This window comes from Ilyonectria robusta, assembly GCF_021365365.1.
Source record: "Ilyonectria robusta strain PMI_751 chromosome Unknown BGZ61scaffold_12, whole genome shotgun sequence".
NCBI lineage: Eukaryota > Fungi > Ascomycota > Sordariomycetes > Hypocreales > Nectriaceae > Ilyonectria > Ilyonectria robusta.
The window spans coordinates 91,973-110,583 of NW_025764446.1; the positions used below are offsets into that span (position 1 = coordinate 91,973).

Genomic DNA, 18,611 nt, shown 5'->3' on the forward strand with positions numbered 1-18,611 from the left:
TTTCTTATCCTTACGTGCCAGGAGATTGGGATCAAGCGTTAACGTCGCCCCCGAATCCAACGGGTCGGCGGCGGCCATCGTTCTCGGGCAAGATGGCTAGGGCTTTATACACCTTACCCATACCACCAGGACCCTTGTCAACAAGGCGTTTCCAGGCCTTGTCGATGTTTTCAGCGGTGGCCGTATCAACACCGGGTGCCTTGGTGAGCATCTCCGCCCGCTCCCGGATGCCCATCAGCTCCAAGAAGTCGGCCTGGGGCACGGGGCCGTGGACCTCGACGCCGTCACTGGCGAGCATGGCAACCTCTGCGATGGCAGTGAAGTCAACGTCGACACTAAGGTCGACCAGGCCCGGGGCAGAGAGGGGGTTAACTCGCTTGTGCTGGCGGATGCCCCTGAGAGAATTGATGGGAATTGTGTCGGAAGTACCATAGTCGAGGATGAGAGCGGCGCCGCTGGGGGTCGGTTTAGGGTGCTGGGCGGAGCCGCCGATTCGGGTTGCGAAGTCGGTGGCGAAGATAGAGGCATCCGGACAGACCTCAATGAGCGAGTTTGGCGTCTGCTTGAGCTTCCGGAACCGCGGCGAAGACTCGGGAACGAAGCGCGAATGCCGTGTGGTGCCGGAGGAGAGGATCAGCTGGAACTCTGGCGGTGGCTCATGCTGCTCAGACTTGGGCGTTCCCAGATCGGCGTGGGTGACGCCGGGCGGTGTTGGCGAGACCATCATCTCTCGCCACTCCATTGTCGGCTGGGCATTTTCAGATGGCGAAGACGTCTTGGCGGCTGCAGGAGAGCCAGGTGGCGGCGGTGGAGGGGCTTCAACTTGGGTAGATTGGAAACTATGTATGGGAAGAGCATCGAAGAACTCGTGAGCAACGATGAAGGGCATCCTGTTAGATTCTATGCCGAAAATGGTCAGCTTGCCAGCGACGGGGACGCAGAACTGGACCACAAACCGTAAGGGATGGACTTGATAGTGTCGGTCCAGACAATGGGCCGGTGGTTGTACTTGCTGGCGCTGTGAGAGCCGACCTTGGACTCAGTAGACGTGGCGTCCGGGCCACAGAGGAGCTTCTTCTGGGCCTCACGGAGCTCGCGACTGGCCTCGACCATGTAGACAGCGTCTATGCTGTCAGCCATGGCAGGGAACCTCTGGATGGTCTACGGAACAACGTTAGTCAGTGCCATAGCTTGAGAGTCATGACATCTGTCGAGCCGTACCCGAAGCATGTCGTCCATGAGAGTGCCACGACCCGGTCCAACCTCGATGAGCTGGACGCCGGCCTTGGGGCGTCCCTGGTTGATCCATTCGGCAATGAACCAGATACCAACCAGCTCGCCAAAGACTTGGGAGATTTCGGGGGACGTGACAAAGTCACCCTTGACGCCAAATTGGTCTCGCCCATCGGCAATTGCTCCGGTATAGTAGCCACCCAGGTCGCCGGTCAAGCACATGCGCATGTAGCTAGCCAAGGGGACAGGCCCAGTGGTCTAGGAACGGACAGTTAGCCTCGATCACAGCGGTTACTATTGATTATAGAGGCTTCCATACCGAAATAGCCTCAAAGAGCTGCTTCGCCAGCGGTGTCGACCAGGTCCTCTCGGTCTGACGTCGATATACTGTGGATGAGAAGCTCCTTGCGGTCGAACACGAGGTGAAGAGGCCGGACCTGTGGGCACAGCGGCCACCGGCGAGGCCTAAGACTGAGCGTGCGATGAAAGGCCTCATCATAGCAGATTTGTTACGCTTCTATAATGAGGCAGTTTGCATCGGGTCTAAACGGAATGTCGTCGGTGATCCTCTTTACACTCACACGTGAAAGGTGCTGAGCTTCAATGGCCATTTTCCAAAAGAGGTTTGAGCTCTGATAAGATAAGCAGGCCTAAATTCTCAGCTACCATGTACGACATCCCCACAGCGCAGTGCGATGAGCCCCTGTAAACCGTGTAAAAGGCCCCTGGACACGGCGGGTGCAGGGTGCTGAAGCCACTAACGTAACCCCACCGTCCAAGGCTGTCAGGGCTGTCAGTCAGAAAGATCCCAGCCTCGCTCGCATTCATCAACATCCGACGTCGTTCCCAACTTCAGTCCACGCAATTGTTCCCCTGCGCCGCCCAAGACATTGCAAAGCCGCCCTAACGCCATTAGGAGCCTCTTATATCACACTCGTCCTCCGTCCTCCGTCCTCCGTCCACCTTCAACCTCCGCGCCCACCATGTCCAGCAAGTCGCGGTGGGCAGACACCGAAGAAGACGCCCGCATCGACGCCAAACTCAAACGAGAGAAGGAAGAGAAGCGGCGCAAGAAGGCCGAGAAGGCCCAGAAGCTCGAGGCTGAGAAGCTGTCTCAGGAGCAAGCCGCAGCGCAGAACCAAGCCAACTCCCTTGGCGTCGACGACGATGGCCGGCCTTCGAAGCGACGCAGGCTCACGCCCGAACCCGGCGCATCGACATCCAAGCCCGACGACGCCCCGCCGGCGAAGCTACTGCGGTTCCAGGGCGGCAGCTGGGCCAAGTCCAGGAGCGTGGAGAACTACGACAAGCTCAACGACATCGAGGAGGGCACCTACGGCTGGGTGGCGCGCGCGACGGAGCGAGCGACCGGCCGCATCGTCGCATTGAAGCGGCTGAAGCTGGACCCCGCGGACCGTGGCGGGTTGCCCGTCACTGGGCTCCGCGAGATTCAAATCCTCAAGGACTGTATGCACCGGAATATCGTGGCCATGGAGGAGGTTGTCGTGGGGGACGACGTTTCACGACCGGACAAGTGAGTCGTCCTCAGATTCTCGCTCATGACACCTCCAGTCAAACTGACAATTCAACCACAGCTCTCTCTTCCTCGTCCTCGAGTTCGTAGAACACGATCTCAGGAGCGTCCTTGAGGATATGCCCGAGCCATTCCTCTCCTCCGAGGTGAAGCGACTGCTTCTCCAGCTGACGTCAGGCATCGCCTACCTTCACGACAACTGGATCCTCCACCGCGACCTCAAGACATCCAACCTGCTCCTCAACAACCGCGGCCAGCTCAAGATTGCCGACTTTGGCATGGCCCGGTACGTTGGCGACCCGCCGCCCAAGCTGACGCAACTCGTCGTCACGCTGTGGTACCGCAGCCCGGAGCTGCTCCTCGGCGCAAAGACGTACGACGGCGCCGTCGACATGTGGAGCGTCGGCTGCATCTTCGGCGAGCTGCTCACCCGCGAACCCCTCCTGCAGGGCAAGAATGAGGTCGACCAGCTCTCCAAGATCTTCGAGCTCTGCGGCGTGCCCTCGGACGAATCGTGGCCGGGCTTCCGCCGCCTGCCCAACGCCCGATCCCTCCGTCTCCCGAAGACGGCCGCCTCCGTGGGCTCCGTCGTCCGCGCCCGCTTCCCCAACCTGACGACCGCCGGCTCCGGCCTGCTGAGCGATCTGCTCGCCCTGGATCCTTCGCGGCGGCCGACGGCCCGTGACATGCTCCAGCACGAGTACTTCCGCCAGGACCCCAAGCCCAAACCCGAGAGCATGTTCCCGACGTTCCCTAGCAAGGCCGGCCAGGAGAGGCGGCGCCGGCATGAACCCCATGCTCCTGCCCGAGGAGGCCAGGCCGCTTCACTCGGGGACGCCGACTTGAGCGGCATCTTTCAAAACCGGGACAGGGAGGAGAGGGGAGCAGGATTCACCCTGCGCATGGTCTGAAATGATTGTTGAGAGCACAAGATCTTACATGCATCTACGGAAAATATACCCCGACTACTAGACTTAACTTGGCTTACAGATTGTATGTAGACGATCCAATGGGTGATACACACGGCGTTAGTTGATTGCATATCAAAACGAGGCGATATAGCTTAGGACAGGGGCTCGCGTGAGCCCACAAAGCAACGAGATTAAGATGTATATAGAATCATTACATGATTGTACTGTCTGACGACCAGATCGTGAGCCATCCAACTGCAGTGTTTTCCCATGCCTTCGCGGTACCATCCTGTAACATCCCATCTGCTAACGCCTCCAGGTGAAGATTTGCAAAATTTGTCCTGGCTAAACCAAAAAAATAAATAGCAGTTACTCAAAAAATAGAAATTACCCACTCGATGCTTTCCCACCCAAAGACAACCAACCCCGGTTATATATAAGATAAAATCGAAAACACATGAACTCCCAAAACAAGTGCGGATTGGACAATCAGTGCAAGCCGAGGCCGGTGACGAACCAGGTAAAGGAGGCAATGGTGATGACGCTGACAGTCAGGGCCATGGTCACGCCATGGCGATCAATGCTAGGGGGGGCCGCATTGCAGCCGACACACGACCACTCAGACAGAGGAGTGTAAGGCTTGCCGGTGTAGAGGCCGAACTTGAGTCCACTGTAGGCAGCGAGGTACCCAGCGTCGACAGTATCGGTGATACTGGCGTCGGAGTCCTTGATGATGAGGGTATACAACTCAACCAGCAGGGGTTGGTTAGCGTCGGTAGCCTCAGCAGCAGTATCCCAGACAAACTCGGCCTTGGTCTCAAAGGTCATGTTTTGGGTCAGAGTCCAGGTTTCGGTAGCAGTAGAACAACTGACGAGGACATCAACGGCAGTCGGAGTGCCCTGGAGCGAGGTGTAGTTCCAGCCAAAGGTGATGTAGTTGCCAATCATGTAGAGGGGAGTGGGCTGGGCGGTGGTGATGGGAGTGAGCATGGTAACACCACCGGCAGGGTCAACGACATTGTAGCTGGTATGTGTGGGGGCATGCGTCGTCTTGCCCTTCTTGCCGGTGGCCGTCGCCTTTGACTTCTTGGTTGCGGTGCCGGTCTCGGTGGCGGTGTCGGTATTCGTGCCAGTCTCCTCAACCTTGGCGGTGTTGAGGTTTCTCGTCGTTACACCCTTGCCAGAACCCTTTGTCGTCTCGGAGGCATCGGTAGCGGCTACATCGGGGTCAGTTAGGAGGGACGTGTCGAGCGGGAAGTCTGAACATACTGCTAGAGGAATCAGCTCGACGGAGGACGACGACGCTATCCATCTGAGGTAGCCATCCAGGCCATGCAGCCGTCAGTGGCGTGAGAGAAGAGAGGCAGACGGCGAGTTGCAGGAGGGTTCCGGTGGGACGCATAATGGCGACGAAGGGCTTTTTTGGGGACGGGAGAGAAAGGTGGTCGTCGTGGCAATCGGACGAAGTCGGTGATGATGACAGCCAAGGGGAGGCGTGTCGAGATGGCGGTTTAGCCTCTTTGAATGAAACTCGATGGTGATGTGCGAGTCTAGGCCGAGGAAGAGCAAGCGAGAGTAGTAGTGACGCGGTGGTGTCGGCGTGAGTGAAGCAAAGCCAGACAGGTCGACGGAGGGAAAAGCGAGCGGCGTAAAGTGATTAGCGAGTGTTGAGAAAGAGCAAAGGCCAAAGCGAGGGACGGGGCTCGATGGCGTCTGTCTGTCGGTTGGGTGACGGTGACGGAGACGAGGTCGAGGAAGAGTGAGCAGCCAGGTTGACGAACGAACGAACGAGTGAAGAGTTGAAAAAGCGTCTTGGCCTGTTGCGTTGTGTTGGCGGAGCAGGGGGGGGGGAGAAGGCTAGACTTGGCCCGGGGGGAAAGGAACAAGAATTGGACGGGATCGGAGGGGGGGACAGGGGCTTGCAGAGCCACCAGCAGGACCACAGGGGGCTGTCCACTGGAGTCACCCGCTGGAAGCCACTGGACCCATTCATGGCCCACGTCCATCATCATGAATGATGAGGGCCACCCACACCACAGGATATCTACCTACCTAGTACCTAGAGGTAGGTAGGTACTTGTTAGATCCCACAGTCTCGACTAACTTGGGTGTCACGGATACAGCGAAATTCGCGGGCTGCCCCCACCAAAGCACAGGTACCCCCTATACCATACCCACTGTCTTTGCTTGTTACACGCTCCCCGGCCCAAGACATCAGCGGGAACAGGATCGCAACGGGTCCCAACACGGGCTGGCCGTCGGGCTGCTCTCTGCTCATTGGACCAGGGGACCAGGGGACCAGGGGACCAGGGGAAGGCGAGTTGGCCACTCGCTTGCTCCAGTCAGTTCGTAAAAAATGAGGCCAGGTTCTAAATGCAATCGCTACGCCGTCTGGGTGGGCGAGGCGTGGTCGCAGCCAGTACAGAGTATTACCTTTGGTAGGTACCGTCGGTGGAACACGCTACGAGACACGAGGCCAACGAGGAAAGGGAGGACGAGCCGGCATCCAATCCACTGGACTGGCTCTCGTTGTCTCGGCCCGTGGTGGCACTATTACGAGTGACCACGCGTGCCGTGCCCTCGACGAACGAAGCAAGTAACAACAACATGACACAAATAACACAAATAACACAAATAACACACATAACACAGCGCGCGACACGACACATTGCAGCTCCAAGCTCCAAGCCCCAAGCCTCACGCCCCAGGCCCAGAACATTCAGCCCGCTCCGGCTTACCATCAACGCTGCAGCCGCTATTCAGCGCGCCCCATTGCACACCACATGCACACCACATGCATACGGTCGGGGGCTGAGGCCAGTGAGGGTCCCTCCCCCTGTCTCTCTGGACTCTCTGTCGGTGGTGTGTGGCCCGGAATAGTCCCTCGGCCACTGAGAGGAGGCGAAATGTCGTAGTGCCCGTCGCTAAGGTGACCATCAGTGGTGGGAGTGAGATGGTTACCATCACTCTCGTGTTTTCCTTTCTTTTGCTAAAAATAGTTCACGGCCCCATCAATTTTTCGCCCATCATGCGCTATCAGCAGCAGGCCAGGTATTCCCTCCCAGCCGGATGCCGACGGAGTTCCATTGATAGAATGGCATTTTTTTTTACCCAAGGGAAGGGGCTTGGCCTATTTTTTCCTTCCCACAATGGAGGATGCTAAAAATGACGTCCCCCAGATTATTCTGGACCGTGTGGTCCTCGGGGTCCGTGTTTGTTGTCGCTCCGTAGGCTGATGTCTCGTATATACAAGGCCGCGGCATGCACGCAGCGTTTCCTTTCCCCTTTTTATTCTCCCCCGCCGGCTGCTCAAGACGCCTCAAGACAAGTGTCTGACCATGTCTCAGTGCGAAATATCCCGTCATTGCTTGAAGGCCAGTCGCCTGGCACACCTTGCCCCAGCTGACCGCTGGAAAAAACCAAATCGTGTTGCGTCGCCTGCGAGCGACCTGATGGATGGAGTTAATGCGTGCATTCAAGTGAATCAAATCAAGCCATCGTATCTCTAGATATTCGTACTGCCTTGTTTTTCCCAGATTGATTCCTTGCAATACGACACAAACCCAACTCAATTCCCACCACCCCATATCCTTCTGCCGAGTCCAACCCATGTCAGCTTGGCTCTGCTAGTCACTTGGACGCACGCTGACCCCCCCAAGGCGACCCGTTTGGGGAAAGAATAAGTAAAGAGGAGGCATTTGCTACCTTTTGCAACAAGCGCGAGATGAGCGGCGGCTGTGCCTGAGGAGTCCGGGGTCACCTTATTTTGTTTAAAGATCGCATCCCACCAGTCCGAATTGGTCGTCGACGGGAGGGATGCGCACCGAAGACTGCAAAACCACAACGACTACCGTGGAAAGCAAATTGGGCATGACGATGCTATATCGACGTCTTCAACTGGACCTGTTCTTCCCTTACTCTGGCCTCCACTAGCATCATCGGGACGTCTCGCCAGGCAACCCTATAGCCAGACTCGCCGAGTTATCTTGGCGATATCTCGTTCTTTGCAACAACTATCTTACCTACCTACGTTGGTAAGGTACGTTGCCAACCTTCCTTTTGGAGGATGAGACACCAGGCAATGTACCTGCCACAAGCCGACGGGTCAGGACGGGCAGGTGATACCTAGACGTAGAATGCACCTAGCTACCCAGCACGTGAGCGAGATGGCAACGGGCTGTTGCAGCTGGCTGGCAGCTGGCCGGCATCAGGCTGCTCTGGCTGGTTGGTTTTCGCACTTCTGGCTGGTCACCTACCTACCTGCCTGTGCCTACTCTCGTCGGCTGGTTGGCTGCCCGTTTGGAGTTGGCCCTGAGGCTGCTACTAGCTGTACCTACCTTACCTGCCCTGCGTACCTGTGTCTCTGATTGCTCTGTCTCTCCCGCTCCATGCCTGTTGCCATTTATCATCCTGCCACCAATCTCCTCATTGCATCACAATCGTACCCGTGCCGGAATGGCTTCAGTTCAGTGAGTCGTCTCCCCCCAAACCTGGCCGCCGCGCCATACGCCAGGCGCCATACACCAGGCGTCATACGCCTGACGTAGTATGGCATATCTGCCGACGGGAATTGGTCTGACTTTGGGCGCGCAACAGGACCCAATTTGTACGTCCCAACCGTCACATCATCGTTACACGGCCTCGACCCGCCAATCGCTTCTCAACTAACCAACCTTGACCCCTCGCCCCAGCTTCCTGGAGCTCACGCCCATGGACCCGCCGACGTCTGCATCTCTCAGGCTGAGTACGATAGCCTCGTCAAGATTGTCCGCCAATATGGTACGATTGTTGCCGCTTGCTACGCTCCCAACCGTCCTAGATTCGGCGGGCTAACTCATGCGCCTATCCTCTAGCCCGACTGAGCCAGAACCTGCTCCGAGGTGGCATTGATGAGGGCACAATTGCCGTACGTCTCCCACCCTCTCCCTCTGCTCTTCTCGCACTTCAATCCTCGGGTGGCTGGAACTCGTGTCTCTGTGTGGGGTGCATAACACAGAACATGGCCGCGTTGCATTTCTCCGTGGTGGCCCAACTTACTAAGGAATGCGACCAACTGCACCAATGCTGTCGAGGCCGCTGCCCTTGGGAAGTCCTCTCTCCTGACTTGACCACAGATCTTGAGCAACGAAGAGCCATCTGCAGAAGAAAGGCAAGCAGCTGCACAGGAATACGGTATTGCTAGCCTCCCTAACGGGCAAGGCAATCAGAGTTCCAAAGCACCGTCCTCGAGCAGCCCACGACATGCCTCTCGGGGCGACTCCAGCTCGTCACGTGGACATCGGAATGGAGGTAATTGGGACGAGGTCGACTCCTTCTCCGAGAACGCGTCTATGTCCATTGACTCGTCAATTGGAGGTGCCCCAGTCGCTGGCTCCACCGTCTTCAGCACCACGCCCCCTAATCCTCAGATAGACCGCCAGGCCACGAGAACGATCCATCTTTGTAATCTTGCCGAAGGTGTCACTCATGCCGATATTACGGCCGCCATTCGTGGGGGTCAACTCCTTGATGTCTATATCAAACACAGAGACCGCCTTGCTTCAGTCTCGTTCGTGCACGGGGAAGATGCTAAAGCCTTCTATGCCCGTGCACGCCATTACGACCTGTACATCAAGAACAAGAGGGTAAGACCCTCTACTGCGGCTCTTCATAAACGTACTGACGAGGTGCAAGGTTGAATTGAAATGGGCTGACCGCCAGTACACGCTACCCGGCCATGTCGCTCACAAAATCGACAGAGGAGCCAGCCGCAATCTCGTCATCCGCAACTGTGATCCCAACCACACCGAGGAGACTATACGCGAGGATCTCGAGCATATCCACAACCTTGTGGTGATCCAGGTCGACTTTATCAAGGCCGACTGCTTCATCCGGACAAGCTCGATCCACAACGCCATGTTTGCACGGACCTGCATGCTGAGCCGTGCGTAAGTCAACATAACAACTGGATGGGCTGATCAGCCGACTAACTTTTGTTGCTTTAGAAAGTATCGAGGCTCTCGAATCCAGTGGGCTGCTGATGAGTGTGCCCAACCCCTGGCCCAGGCACCGATCCCAAGACGCAGCAGTGCTCCATCTGTGAAGACGCCGCCAACGAACCGCATGGCCAATCGCTTTCAGCTGCTGGAGCTTGGTGGTGACGAGCGTTTCGGTGGCGATGATGACGCTGATGATGATGATTCCGACGACACTCTCCACTAATGTTTTCTACACCACGTCGCCATATCAAGGCGCTATATGTTGAAAATGACCCGACTTTGTGATTCATCTATAGTAATATAGATATTTGCAGCTAACCCACAGCGTCATATGAGCCTGCATTCTAGTAAATTTGTAGAAGTGATATCGATGTCTTTCACTCCCATGTTCAACCCTTCAGCTTGTTACTTCAACGCCTACCACGGAGGAGCTATCAATTGCCAGGGCTACCCTCGAGCAACCTGGTTGATGCCAGTCGAAATATTGAAATAGGGGTATCCACGAAAAGGACAGGGTAATAGGGGGAGATAGGTTCTCGTCGATTGAGAGCCGAGGGGCAAAATAAGCAGAGTAGTCAGAAATGCGGCGGTATGAAAATACGGGGTTTGGTCAATAACACTTCGACAAATATCAACAATGCCACGGGACTCTTCCCCGGGGGAACATCTAGGAATTGTTTGGGACCTCTAGGACTGAAATCCTAAAGACCGGCATCTTAGGGGCTCTTAGGAGAGTCGGGGGGGTTGCACCACAATCAAGTGCCGGATATACACGGATTAAATCCTAAACTTAAGCAAAAGCAGTAGTCGCATTCACATCAAGTAAGTCACAAAAACACCATCAACGCGATTAATCATGTTGTTATTGGACTCATATAGCCAGCTGGCAGACATCTGGACTCTGGACTCCTAATGATATTGTCCTTCCCAATCATCCATGCTCCGTAATATACAGCCACAAGCTCCCATTCATTGCCACTCTCAGCGAGACGCATTGTTGGTCACTGACTCCAGGTAACCCAGCAAGAAGCTCCGATCCGCTGGTGTCATGGGCGGTATGGGCGTCTGGCTTCCACGACGAGATGCCGAGGTGCTTCCAGGGGCCAACATCTCGCCTGCCCCAGAGCCCCGTGACCTCGGTACATCCACCACAACCTCCTTTCCTTTGCCCGCTTCCAGCCCTGGTGACTGCTTGCCGAAAAGTGACAACAGCTGGCGTTTCTGATCGGGTCCAGACGGAGGTCGTTGGCTGGGGACGCCTTGAGCAGGAAAAGCTGCTGCAGCTGCTGGGCTTGCAAAGTGTCCGGGTGGCGGATGACTACTCATCCCACGCGGAGAGGTTTGAGGAGATATAGTGGTTTGCCTGCTGACTCCCAGGAACTGATCGTTCTGGCCGCGCTGAAGAATGCGGAGTGGCTGGGTCTGCTGGGTCTGCTGGGCCGTCGGCTGGGGATATTGTGACGCGTAGTCTCCCCTGCCCTGCGAAGCGGGGGTTCCAGACTGGCTGGTTCTGGGCTGCATTGACAGAGCATCCAGAGAAAGAGACGGGTTGGTATCCGCACTCCCTCGAGATGGACCCTGGGCGCGCATGGAAGAACCACCACCAGATGAACGCAGCACCTCACTTAGCATATTGCCAGAGGCGCCCTGGCCAACATTTGCATGTCCAGAATTATGATGTTGAGACTGGGCTGGGCTGGCCTCGGGCTCTGCCTTCCGGAACATCCCAAGGAGTGCGGATCGATGGTTATCTGCTGGCGGGCCAACTCTAGAACCTGCCAACTCCTTCGGACTCGGTTGAGTTCGCTCCTGGCTAGCCAGGTTACCCGCCATATGCGCCGGGACTTGGGGCACACCGGGATGGCCGTATAATTGGCCAAAGTTCTGGCCCACGGCTCCTTGCCCAGTAAGCTGGGGCTGAGCCTGGACTTGCGGATATTGTTGGGGCTGTCTGGCATTCTCCTTCAATTGCGAGCTAGCATTGCCGCCCTTGAAAGCATTGAGGAGTGCCATGGACTGCCCGTTCAGCTGGGCTGGCCTTGAGTTGTCACGGGGCATAGAGCCTTGAAGAGGCGGCATCTGACCAGGTAACATTTGACCAGGTAACATTTGACCAGGGGGCATTTGACCGGGAGGCATTTGGCCGGGAGGCATTTGACCAGGAGGCATTTGGCCAGGGACACTATACTGCGCTTGTTGGGGGTTTGCAAAAGCCCCCGGATACGTGGGTTGCGACCCTTCTTGGAAGACGCTGCGATTGAAGACTGCCCGTTGCACTTGCGGTGGCAAAGGTTGAGGATGGACGAGAGTAGCCTGGTTACTGCCATACTGTTGTTGAAGAGAAACAGGATATTGCTGGCTGAAGGGTTGGTCGTTTCCTGGTTGCACCGGGAGTGCGTTCCAGCCAGCCTGGCTCGGTGGGAACGGGAATGATGGAGGGGGTTGTTGAGTGTTGATCGAAGGTACCTGGTGATGATGGTGGGGGGCCTGAGGCTGAGGCGCCCCCGCAATTGTCAGGTCATAGGGAGTATGCGGGAGTTGAGCACCGCGCTGTTGTGCTGTCGCCGAGCTGGGGCCCGCCTGGAGAATGGAAAGGAGGGCGCTTCCCTTATCTGGCTGGGTAGGAGCTGGCTGTATACCCTGAGTGGGAGGTTGAACCTTCAACAGGCGCTGCAGTTCTTGTGTGGCACCTTCAAGCGTCTCGATAGCTGGTGTTCGGGTGGAGGTTGCGGCACCAGTGTCGGTTTGCGTCCACTCATCCTCCAAGTGAACCTCGTCAATCGGTCGATGAGTATGGGCGTGGTTCCCACTGGCAGCTCGTCGGGCTTCGATCTTCTTTTGGGAGACAACCCATTTCTTCAGAGGAACCAAGAATGGGGCTACCATGTAGAACTTGTTCGCGTTTGGGATAGTGCCAGAGTCGATGTTTTGTCCCTTCTTCCGAAACGCAGGAAGGTCTGACAGCTTGTACCACTCAATCTTACTAATCTCCTTCCGGGTCTTGGGTTCAAAGTCGGTGTCCATGGGAACGTCGCGGAAGACGTAGAGGCGCATGTGTTGTTCCCTCATGGCAATCTCGATGTACTTGGGTTTGCCTTCGGTAGGCACCAAGCCTGCGGCTCTTAGATCTAGACCAGTCTCCTCATACACCTCTCGAATGGCGCAGTCCAGGTCATCTTCATCCTTGTTGATCTTGCCGCGTGGGAAACTCCAGTTGGCGCCCTTCTTCCATCCCTTGACCAAGACCGTCGAGTCCATGGCCTCGTTGAGCATAATGGCGCCGCGGACAGGGATTCGAGTCTTGTACTCGAGAAACTCCTCGAAGGCCTTGGTATGGTTCTCAACGGAGAAGGAGGCGAGGAGGGGGCAGTGCTGGAAGATTCGTAGACAGAACGTGCGCAGCGACATGGACGGGAGGGTGGGATCGAGCGGACGGATAAAATCCTCGTAGAACCACTGGGCTTCCTCGACTTGGAAGCATATTCGGGCGACAGAGGAAAGGTCCTCCTGGGGAAGGTTGATGATGAAGCGGACGCAGAGGTCGTCCAGCCCTATCATCATCGTATCAGTACCTAGCTACCGGCTATTGCGCAACACCAGTCAATACATACAATCTTCTAACTGCATCTGTGATCCGGTCATGATTGATGATTTCTTCGGCCCATGCCCTAGCAGACTATTTCGGCACCTGGTTTGGTCTTCTTTCACGACTTCGCAAGGCAATACTGAGAGTGTCGCTGCGTGGAAGAGCTGGGCATGGTTGAGGCGCAACACCTGATATGACGCAAGGCGTAACTGCGACAAGCAAAAAGACGAGCGACGTCGTCGGGGTCGCAGGTCACTTTGCTCGAGCGGAGGAAGAGATCTGCGATCGGGAGAGGCGGGAGCGAGGGTGCGGGGGTGCGAGGCTTCCTGAGGGCAAGTTGCAGGGGGGGGCGATGTCAAGGGGACAGAATGGCTGCGTTGTTGTTGTCAGGTTTGACGATAATATCACAGGCCAGCTAGCTGCTCTCTGCGCCTTCCTTCAAGCCCAAGCCCAACGTTTGCGGCCGAAGTGGAGATACCCGCACTGTGCGGACAGTGAATAACGACTCACCACGTTTTCGGCTAGTCCAAAAGAGGCCTTCAGCCCAGCCACCGTGGCGGTGCATCTGTGGCGGTGCACCGCTTGAGCAAGAATCAAAGAAGGTGTTGCTATTCGCACACACTTGCACATGACATGACATTCGCTCACGGGGACGCATCGTTCGACTCATCTATTTACTTAACCCATGCGTGTTGACAGTACAGGCTTCGGTTGAGGCCATGAAATAAATTAAAATAAAGTCAGGATGGAGTAGAGTAAAGACAAATAAAATATGCAGACAACTCATCTTACTATCTTTACTGCACCTAAGTGCTGTATCAAACGCGTTATCGATCATTCTCTTTCGTATTGACGTACTTGTGTTGTGCGTGCAAATAGCAAGACGCATATACAAATAGCAATAATCATCAAGAAGTTCCCGCTTGACTCAAACAAGCTTCCTCTATCCCTGGCACTCGCGTAGCATCCCTCCCAAACAAGCTTTCCGGTTCCTAGTTCCTAGCGTCCATGACGGTTGGCCACTACGTAGTATGCAAGCACAACGGCGCCAGCGATCATCGATACTGCAGTAGCGGTCGGTTTTTAGTGGCTTTCGGGCATTGAGGCGACCTGCCGGAAGTTGCTGTGGCGGTTACCGCCACCTCAGGCCTCCCACTATCGACTTTTATGCACCAAAACTAAAGCTAAGGTCCTGGACGTTGGGTGTCTTACGTCATGTAAAGCGGCCTCCCTCACCGCACATGATCCAGAAAACCGGAATCTATGAAACACTCGAGTCCCGGCCGTGATTGTGGACAACAATAAAGTACGCTTTCCTCAAAGATTTTTTTACCGTTTCCCTGTTTTGCTTCGATCTTCCGTTACCGCTAGACTGGCTGCCTTTGCTCTACTATAAAGTCTGCAACGCCTCCTGAAACGAGCGATAGCACATGCTCTGACCCAACCAGCTTACCGACTTGCGACTCTTTAAAGGCGCGCATCGCAACGCCGGATACATAAAAAAAAAACATTGCACCTCGCCTGCTTTGGATTTGCCAGCCCGCTTCAATAGGTACTCATTCGGCAACCATGACTTCAGCAATTGCAAAGTTTTTTACGCAAAAGATCTTGGGTGAGACGATCTCAAACAAGTTTGGAACAGAGGTGGGTAGTGCATACATTATGCATCGCGATGTTGCCAAGTATTACTGACACCTACAGGATCCATACTTTGAGCATGTGCCCGCGACCCGACTCAACGGAAAGCCATCCGGAAAGCTCAAGAAGCGCAAGAAGGCGTTGCCCCCGGGCATCTCTGAGCATGATGCCAAGGTCTTGACCAAGGTCAAGCGACGGGCGTACCGCCTCGACCTTTCCCTCTTCAACTGCTGTGGCATCCAATTCGGATGGGGCAGCGCCATCGGCCTAGTCCCTGCGTAAGTCATTCCCCATCTACCGTCTGCCAAGCCGTGCAGAAGCTAACTCAAACTTGCAGTATTGGTGATGTCCTGGATGCTCTCATGGCCTTGATCGTCTTGAAGACCTGCAACCAGATTGAAGGTGGACTCCCATCATCCCTGAAGGCAAGGATGATGGGCAACATCATCGTCGACTTCATCGTGGGCCTAGTTCCCTTCGTCGGTGACGTCGTCGATGCACTCTTCCGTGCAAACACCCGAAATGCGGCCCTCCTCGAAGCGTACCTGCGAGAGCAGGGAAAGAAAAACTTGCGCCAGAGCGGACAACCTCTACCAGCAACAGATCCCAGCGATCCAGACGAGTTTGATCGAATGCAAACAGACACTCCACCAGAGTACACCTCGCAGGCCCCGTCTCGGCACGAAACCATGTCGGACCGGCCTCAGCGCAGCCGCGACGGCCGTGACGAGCGAGTGCCCAGCGAGCCGGTTCCGGCTCGGGTCCGCGAGGACCGGGGATTCTTTGGCCGAAGCAAGGCCCGACCGCGCGATGTGGAAATGGGCGAGGTCAGATCAGACTCCAGGACCCATCCCAAGTCCAAATTATCGTCTCGCAGGGAACGGCGTTAGCCGCCGGATATTCGGATTTAGGAGGACGGTCAAGGTATGCAGACAGAGCGCATGCAGAACGCATGACGGAGGATGGAGGACTACTGGTAGATGTTGATGGCCAGGGCGGGCCCTGTGTGAGTCAACGATGGCCCGAGCGACTGATTTCCTAATGACCCATGGCGTCGAGACGCGCCTGGAATGCATCATGTCCACATGTTTGTACGAAGTACCAAGTCATGTCCTTTAGGTAACTGCTACTATGTACGTGCGAAGAAAAAGACACGTGAAACAGCCTACATACATAGTAGAGAAAGATCTGATAACTTTGCTTGGCATTGATCGACCCAGTGACCGCCTAAAGGCTCAGTTGAGCTCATCTCAATCCTGGTTTTTGCCCCAGCGCCCCAGTGCTCGATCCGTTACGCCTTGGAGTCGTCCGGGGAACAGCCTCTCTGGCGGCATCGTCATTTCGGTCGTGGCCGATCACAGCGCCACCCGAGCCCCAGGACTCGTCTCTTTGTTCCGCCATGGACGGCTAGAGTGCGAAATAAGGCATCTAGCAGCAAGGAATTTTGAAATGTCCGAGGTGCTCCGATGCCCTCTCCAAACCCCACCGAAATGCAGAGCCGCCTGCAGCCGCCATGCCCACATGTCTCCATATGCAACCCATCAACGCGAGCAATGTGGGCAATTAAGTCTCTAATTGCTGATTGATAAATGCTGTCCATGACGTCTGGTCTGACCAAGCCTGATTAAGCAGGCCCAACCAAAGCAGCTGAACCCATGTCGATGCAATGTCCGCGCCATGACTGCATCATGTTTGTGCCACCATCCCCATGCGTCGCTCGTCCCAATGGAGGGAGAAAAAAAAGCTAGCGAAGCGAGCTGAACGCGTCTTTACGCGTCTCGCACCTGCTGTACCTGCTTCCACCCCGGTGGCTGGTCGCCCGGTGGATGCCCCTAGAGACGCTGGCGCTGGCGCCGCCCCGAAAGACACCGAAAGGTACCGGCCACCCCTTGTTCGCCGAGCCTCTGGCCCATCCCATTGGCTGAGTTCCAGTCCGGGGGCACGCTGCGACGCGTTCCGAGCCACGTGATCACGCATCGTTGCCTGTACAAAAGCCCATCCACCTCAGCCCATACCACATCTCGTCCGTCCCATCACCACCGCGTCCACAACTCACTTTCCACGCTCAATCCACCTCAGAACATAGCCAACTTCTGTCTTTGCTTTGTTCGCCTTGCCATTATCCTCACAAACCAATACCTCACACACAATGGCTGCACAAATCACCCCTTCGAAGCAGGTCAGTTACATCATCCTTCCATCCCCAGTCTGAAGCGCGGCTTTCCGTCACCGCCTCTCCAAACTCCATGCCATTGAGTACTAACATACCCTCCACAGGCCGCTTCCGCGATTGAGAACTTCAAGATGGAGTCTCCCGTAAAGAAACTCAACTTCAACGCGTCCGACAAGGAGAACCAGCCTCTCGACGAGTCCGCCATCGCTGCCCTGGCCGACAGCATGGATACCAAGCAGAAGCCCATCGATGTGACCAACAAAGAGAAGGCGGTTGTTACTTCCACCATCAAGCCTGAGGAGATCGACGAGCCCCTCCTTCAAGAGAACCCCCAGCGCTTTGTTCTCTTCCCCATCAAGTACCACGAGGTATGTGACGCGTCGGTTACGCGTAAAGTGGTTCTCCCGCAGTGGACATCCTTGCTAACTGCCATCTAGATCTGGCAGATGTACAAGAAGGCCGAGGCCTCTTTCTGGACTGCGGAGGAGATTGATCTGTCGAAGGATCTTCACGATTGGAACAACCGCCTGACTGCCGACGAACAGTTCTTCGTCTCTCACATCTTGGCCTTCTTCGCCGCATCTGATGGCATCGTCAACGAGAACCTCGTTGAAAGATTCAGCGGCGAGGTCCAGATCCCTGAGGCTCGCTGCTTCTACGGCTTCCAGATCATGATGGAGAACATCCACTCTGAGACCTACTCCCTACTCATTGACACTTACATCAAGGAGCCCTCTCAGCGCACCTACCTCTTCAACGCCATTGAGACCAGTATGTTTTCCCAGTCCCACAAAACTGCATGCACACAAACTAATCGACCATAGTTCCCTGCATCCGAAAGAAGGCTGACTGGGCCATCCGGTGGATCCAGGACAAGGACTCGTCCTTTGCCCAGCGCCTGGTTGCCTTTGCTGCTGTTGAGGGTATCTTCTTCAGCGGTGCCTTTGCTTCCATCTTCTGGCTCAAGAAGCGTGGCCTCATGCCTGGCCTGACCTTCTCCAACGAGCTGATTTCTCGTGATGAGGGCCTTCACACTGACTTCGCCTGCCTGCTCCACTCTCATCTGAAGGGTCGTGCTAGCAAGAAGATCATCGAAGACATCATCACTGATGCCGTCACCATCGAGAAGGAGTTCCTCACCGAGGCTCTGCCCTGCGCCCTGCTCGGCATGAACTCTGACCTCATGAAGCAGTACATTGAGTTCGTTGCCGATCGTCTTCTTGTCGCTCTCGGCAACGAGAAGGTCTACAAGTCGACCAACCCCTTCGACTTCATGGAGAACATCTCCCTCGGTGGCAAGACCAACTTCTTCGAGAAGCGTGTCGGTGACTACCAGAAGGCCGGCGTCCTCAACAGCACCAAGAAGACCGATGAGGAGCCCCCCAAGGGCGAGAACGGCGGTGACTTCACCTTCGATGACGACTTCTAAACTAGATGCCCCTGCCTACCTATACACAATCACGGGAAGTCATACGGTCAGCTACATTCACACACCAACATATACCCTTTTTTTTCCTTTTTTGTAACTGTACATGCGGAGGGCCTCGGGGCAGTGATC

At 55.7% G+C, this 18,611-nt stretch overlaps 7 protein-coding genes across 7 annotated transcripts; 4 read left to right on the forward strand and 3 right to left on the reverse strand.

The window, feature by feature from the left end:
* Positions 1–31: 31 nt before the first annotated feature.
* Positions 32–1,729, reverse strand: BGZ61DRAFT_354805 (S-adenosyl-L-methionine-dependent methyltransferase; the record flags this gene model as incomplete). Its single annotated transcript, XM_046240657.1, has 4 exons — positions 32–900; positions 957–1,161; positions 1,222–1,491; positions 1,553–1,729. The coding sequence occupies 4 exons, from the start codon at positions 1,727–1,729 to the stop codon at positions 32–34; spliced, it is 1,521 nt and encodes a 506-aa protein (XP_046103041.1).
* A 147-nt stretch (positions 1,730–1,876) lies between these two features.
* BGZ61DRAFT_392061 (kinase-like domain-containing protein) lies at positions 1,877–3,877 on the forward strand. The gene is made up of 2 exons (XM_046242842.1): positions 1,877–2,767; positions 2,829–3,877. Exons 1-2 carry the CDS (start codon positions 2,217–2,219, stop codon positions 3,676–3,678), a joined length of 1,401 nt encoding a protein of 466 aa, XP_046103042.1. The 5' UTR covers positions 1,877–2,216; the 3' UTR covers positions 3,679–3,877.
* A 1-nt stretch (position 3,878) lies between these two features.
* Positions 3,879–5,541, reverse strand: BGZ61DRAFT_589128 (uncharacterized protein). Its single transcript, XM_046256563.1, has 2 exons — positions 4,948–5,541; positions 3,879–4,895 (listed from the first exon to the last, which is right to left on the reverse strand). The coding sequence occupies exons 1-2, from the start codon at positions 5,078–5,080 to the stop codon at positions 4,168–4,170; spliced, it is 861 nt and encodes a 286-aa protein (XP_046103043.1). The 5' UTR covers positions 5,081–5,541; the 3' UTR covers positions 3,879–4,167.
* Positions 5,542–8,133: 2,592 nt separating this feature from the next.
* BGZ61DRAFT_478928 (uncharacterized protein) lies at positions 8,134–9,879 on the forward strand (the record flags this gene model as incomplete). The annotated part of the gene is made up of 6 exons (XM_046249060.1): positions 8,134–8,147; positions 8,370–8,457; positions 8,498–8,584; positions 8,793–9,302; positions 9,352–9,605; positions 9,663–9,879. 6 exons carry the CDS (start codon positions 8,134–8,136, stop codon positions 9,877–9,879), a joined length of 1,170 nt encoding a protein of 389 aa, XP_046103044.1.
* Positions 9,880–10,501: 622 nt separating this feature from the next.
* On the reverse strand, positions 10,502–13,652 carry BGZ61DRAFT_589130 (uncharacterized protein). Its single transcript, XM_046256564.1, has 2 exons — positions 13,268–13,652; positions 10,502–13,207 (listed from the first exon to the last, which is right to left on the reverse strand). Exons 1-2 carry the CDS (start codon positions 13,296–13,298, stop codon positions 10,638–10,640), a joined length of 2,601 nt encoding a protein of 866 aa, XP_046103045.1. The 5' UTR covers positions 13,299–13,652; the 3' UTR covers positions 10,502–10,637.
* An 873-nt stretch (positions 13,653–14,525) lies between these two features.
* On the forward strand, positions 14,526–16,069 carry BGZ61DRAFT_453427 (uncharacterized protein). Its single transcript, XM_046246074.1, has 3 exons — positions 14,526–14,886; positions 14,944–15,158; positions 15,218–16,069. The coding sequence occupies exons 1-3, from the start codon at positions 14,812–14,814 to the stop codon at positions 15,768–15,770; spliced, it is 843 nt and encodes a 280-aa protein (XP_046103046.1). The 5' UTR covers positions 14,526–14,811; the 3' UTR covers positions 15,771–16,069.
* A 960-nt stretch (positions 16,070–17,029) lies between these two features.
* On the forward strand, positions 17,030–18,482 carry BGZ61DRAFT_494669 (ribonucleotide reductase; the record flags this gene model as incomplete). The annotated part of the gene is made up of 4 exons (XM_046250792.1): positions 17,030–17,059; positions 17,158–17,421; positions 17,491–17,824; positions 17,878–18,482. The coding sequence occupies 4 exons, from the start codon at positions 17,030–17,032 to the stop codon at positions 18,480–18,482; spliced, it is 1,233 nt and encodes a 410-aa protein (XP_046103047.1).
* Between the last annotated feature and the right edge of the window lie 129 nt (positions 18,483–18,611).

Coding starts and splice junctions, on each gene's coding strand:
- BGZ61DRAFT_392061 (XM_046242842.1), top strand. CDS start 2,217: ATGTCCAGCAAGTCGCGGTGGGCAGACACCGAAGAAGACGCCCGCATC. Junction 2,768..2,828: donor GACGTTTCACGACCGGACAA/GTGAGTCGTCCT, acceptor ATTCAACCACAG/CTCTCTCTTCCTCGTCCTCG.
- BGZ61DRAFT_589128 (XM_046256563.1), bottom strand. CDS start 5,080: ATGCGTCCCACCGGAACCCTCCTGCAACTCGCCGTCTGCCTCTCTTCT. Junction 4,896..4,947: donor TCGAGCTGATTCCTCTAGCA/GTATGTTCAGAC, acceptor ACCCCGATGTAG/CCGCTACCGATGCCTCCGAG.
- BGZ61DRAFT_589130 (XM_046256564.1), bottom strand. CDS start 13,298: ATGACCGGATCACAGATGCAGTTAGAAGATT. Junction 13,208..13,267: donor ACAGATGCAGTTAGAAGATT/GTATGTATTGAC, acceptor CGATGATGATAG/GGCTGGACGACCTCTGCGTC.
- BGZ61DRAFT_453427 (XM_046246074.1), top strand. CDS start 14,812: ATGACTTCAGCAATTGCAAAGTTTTTTACGCAAAAGATCTTGGGTGAG. Junction 14,887..14,943: donor CAAACAAGTTTGGAACAGAG/GTGGGTAGTGCA, acceptor TGACACCTACAG/GATCCATACTTTGAGCATGT. Junction 15,159..15,217: donor GCCATCGGCCTAGTCCCTGC/GTAAGTCATTCC, acceptor TCAAACTTGCAG/TATTGGTGATGTCCTGGATG.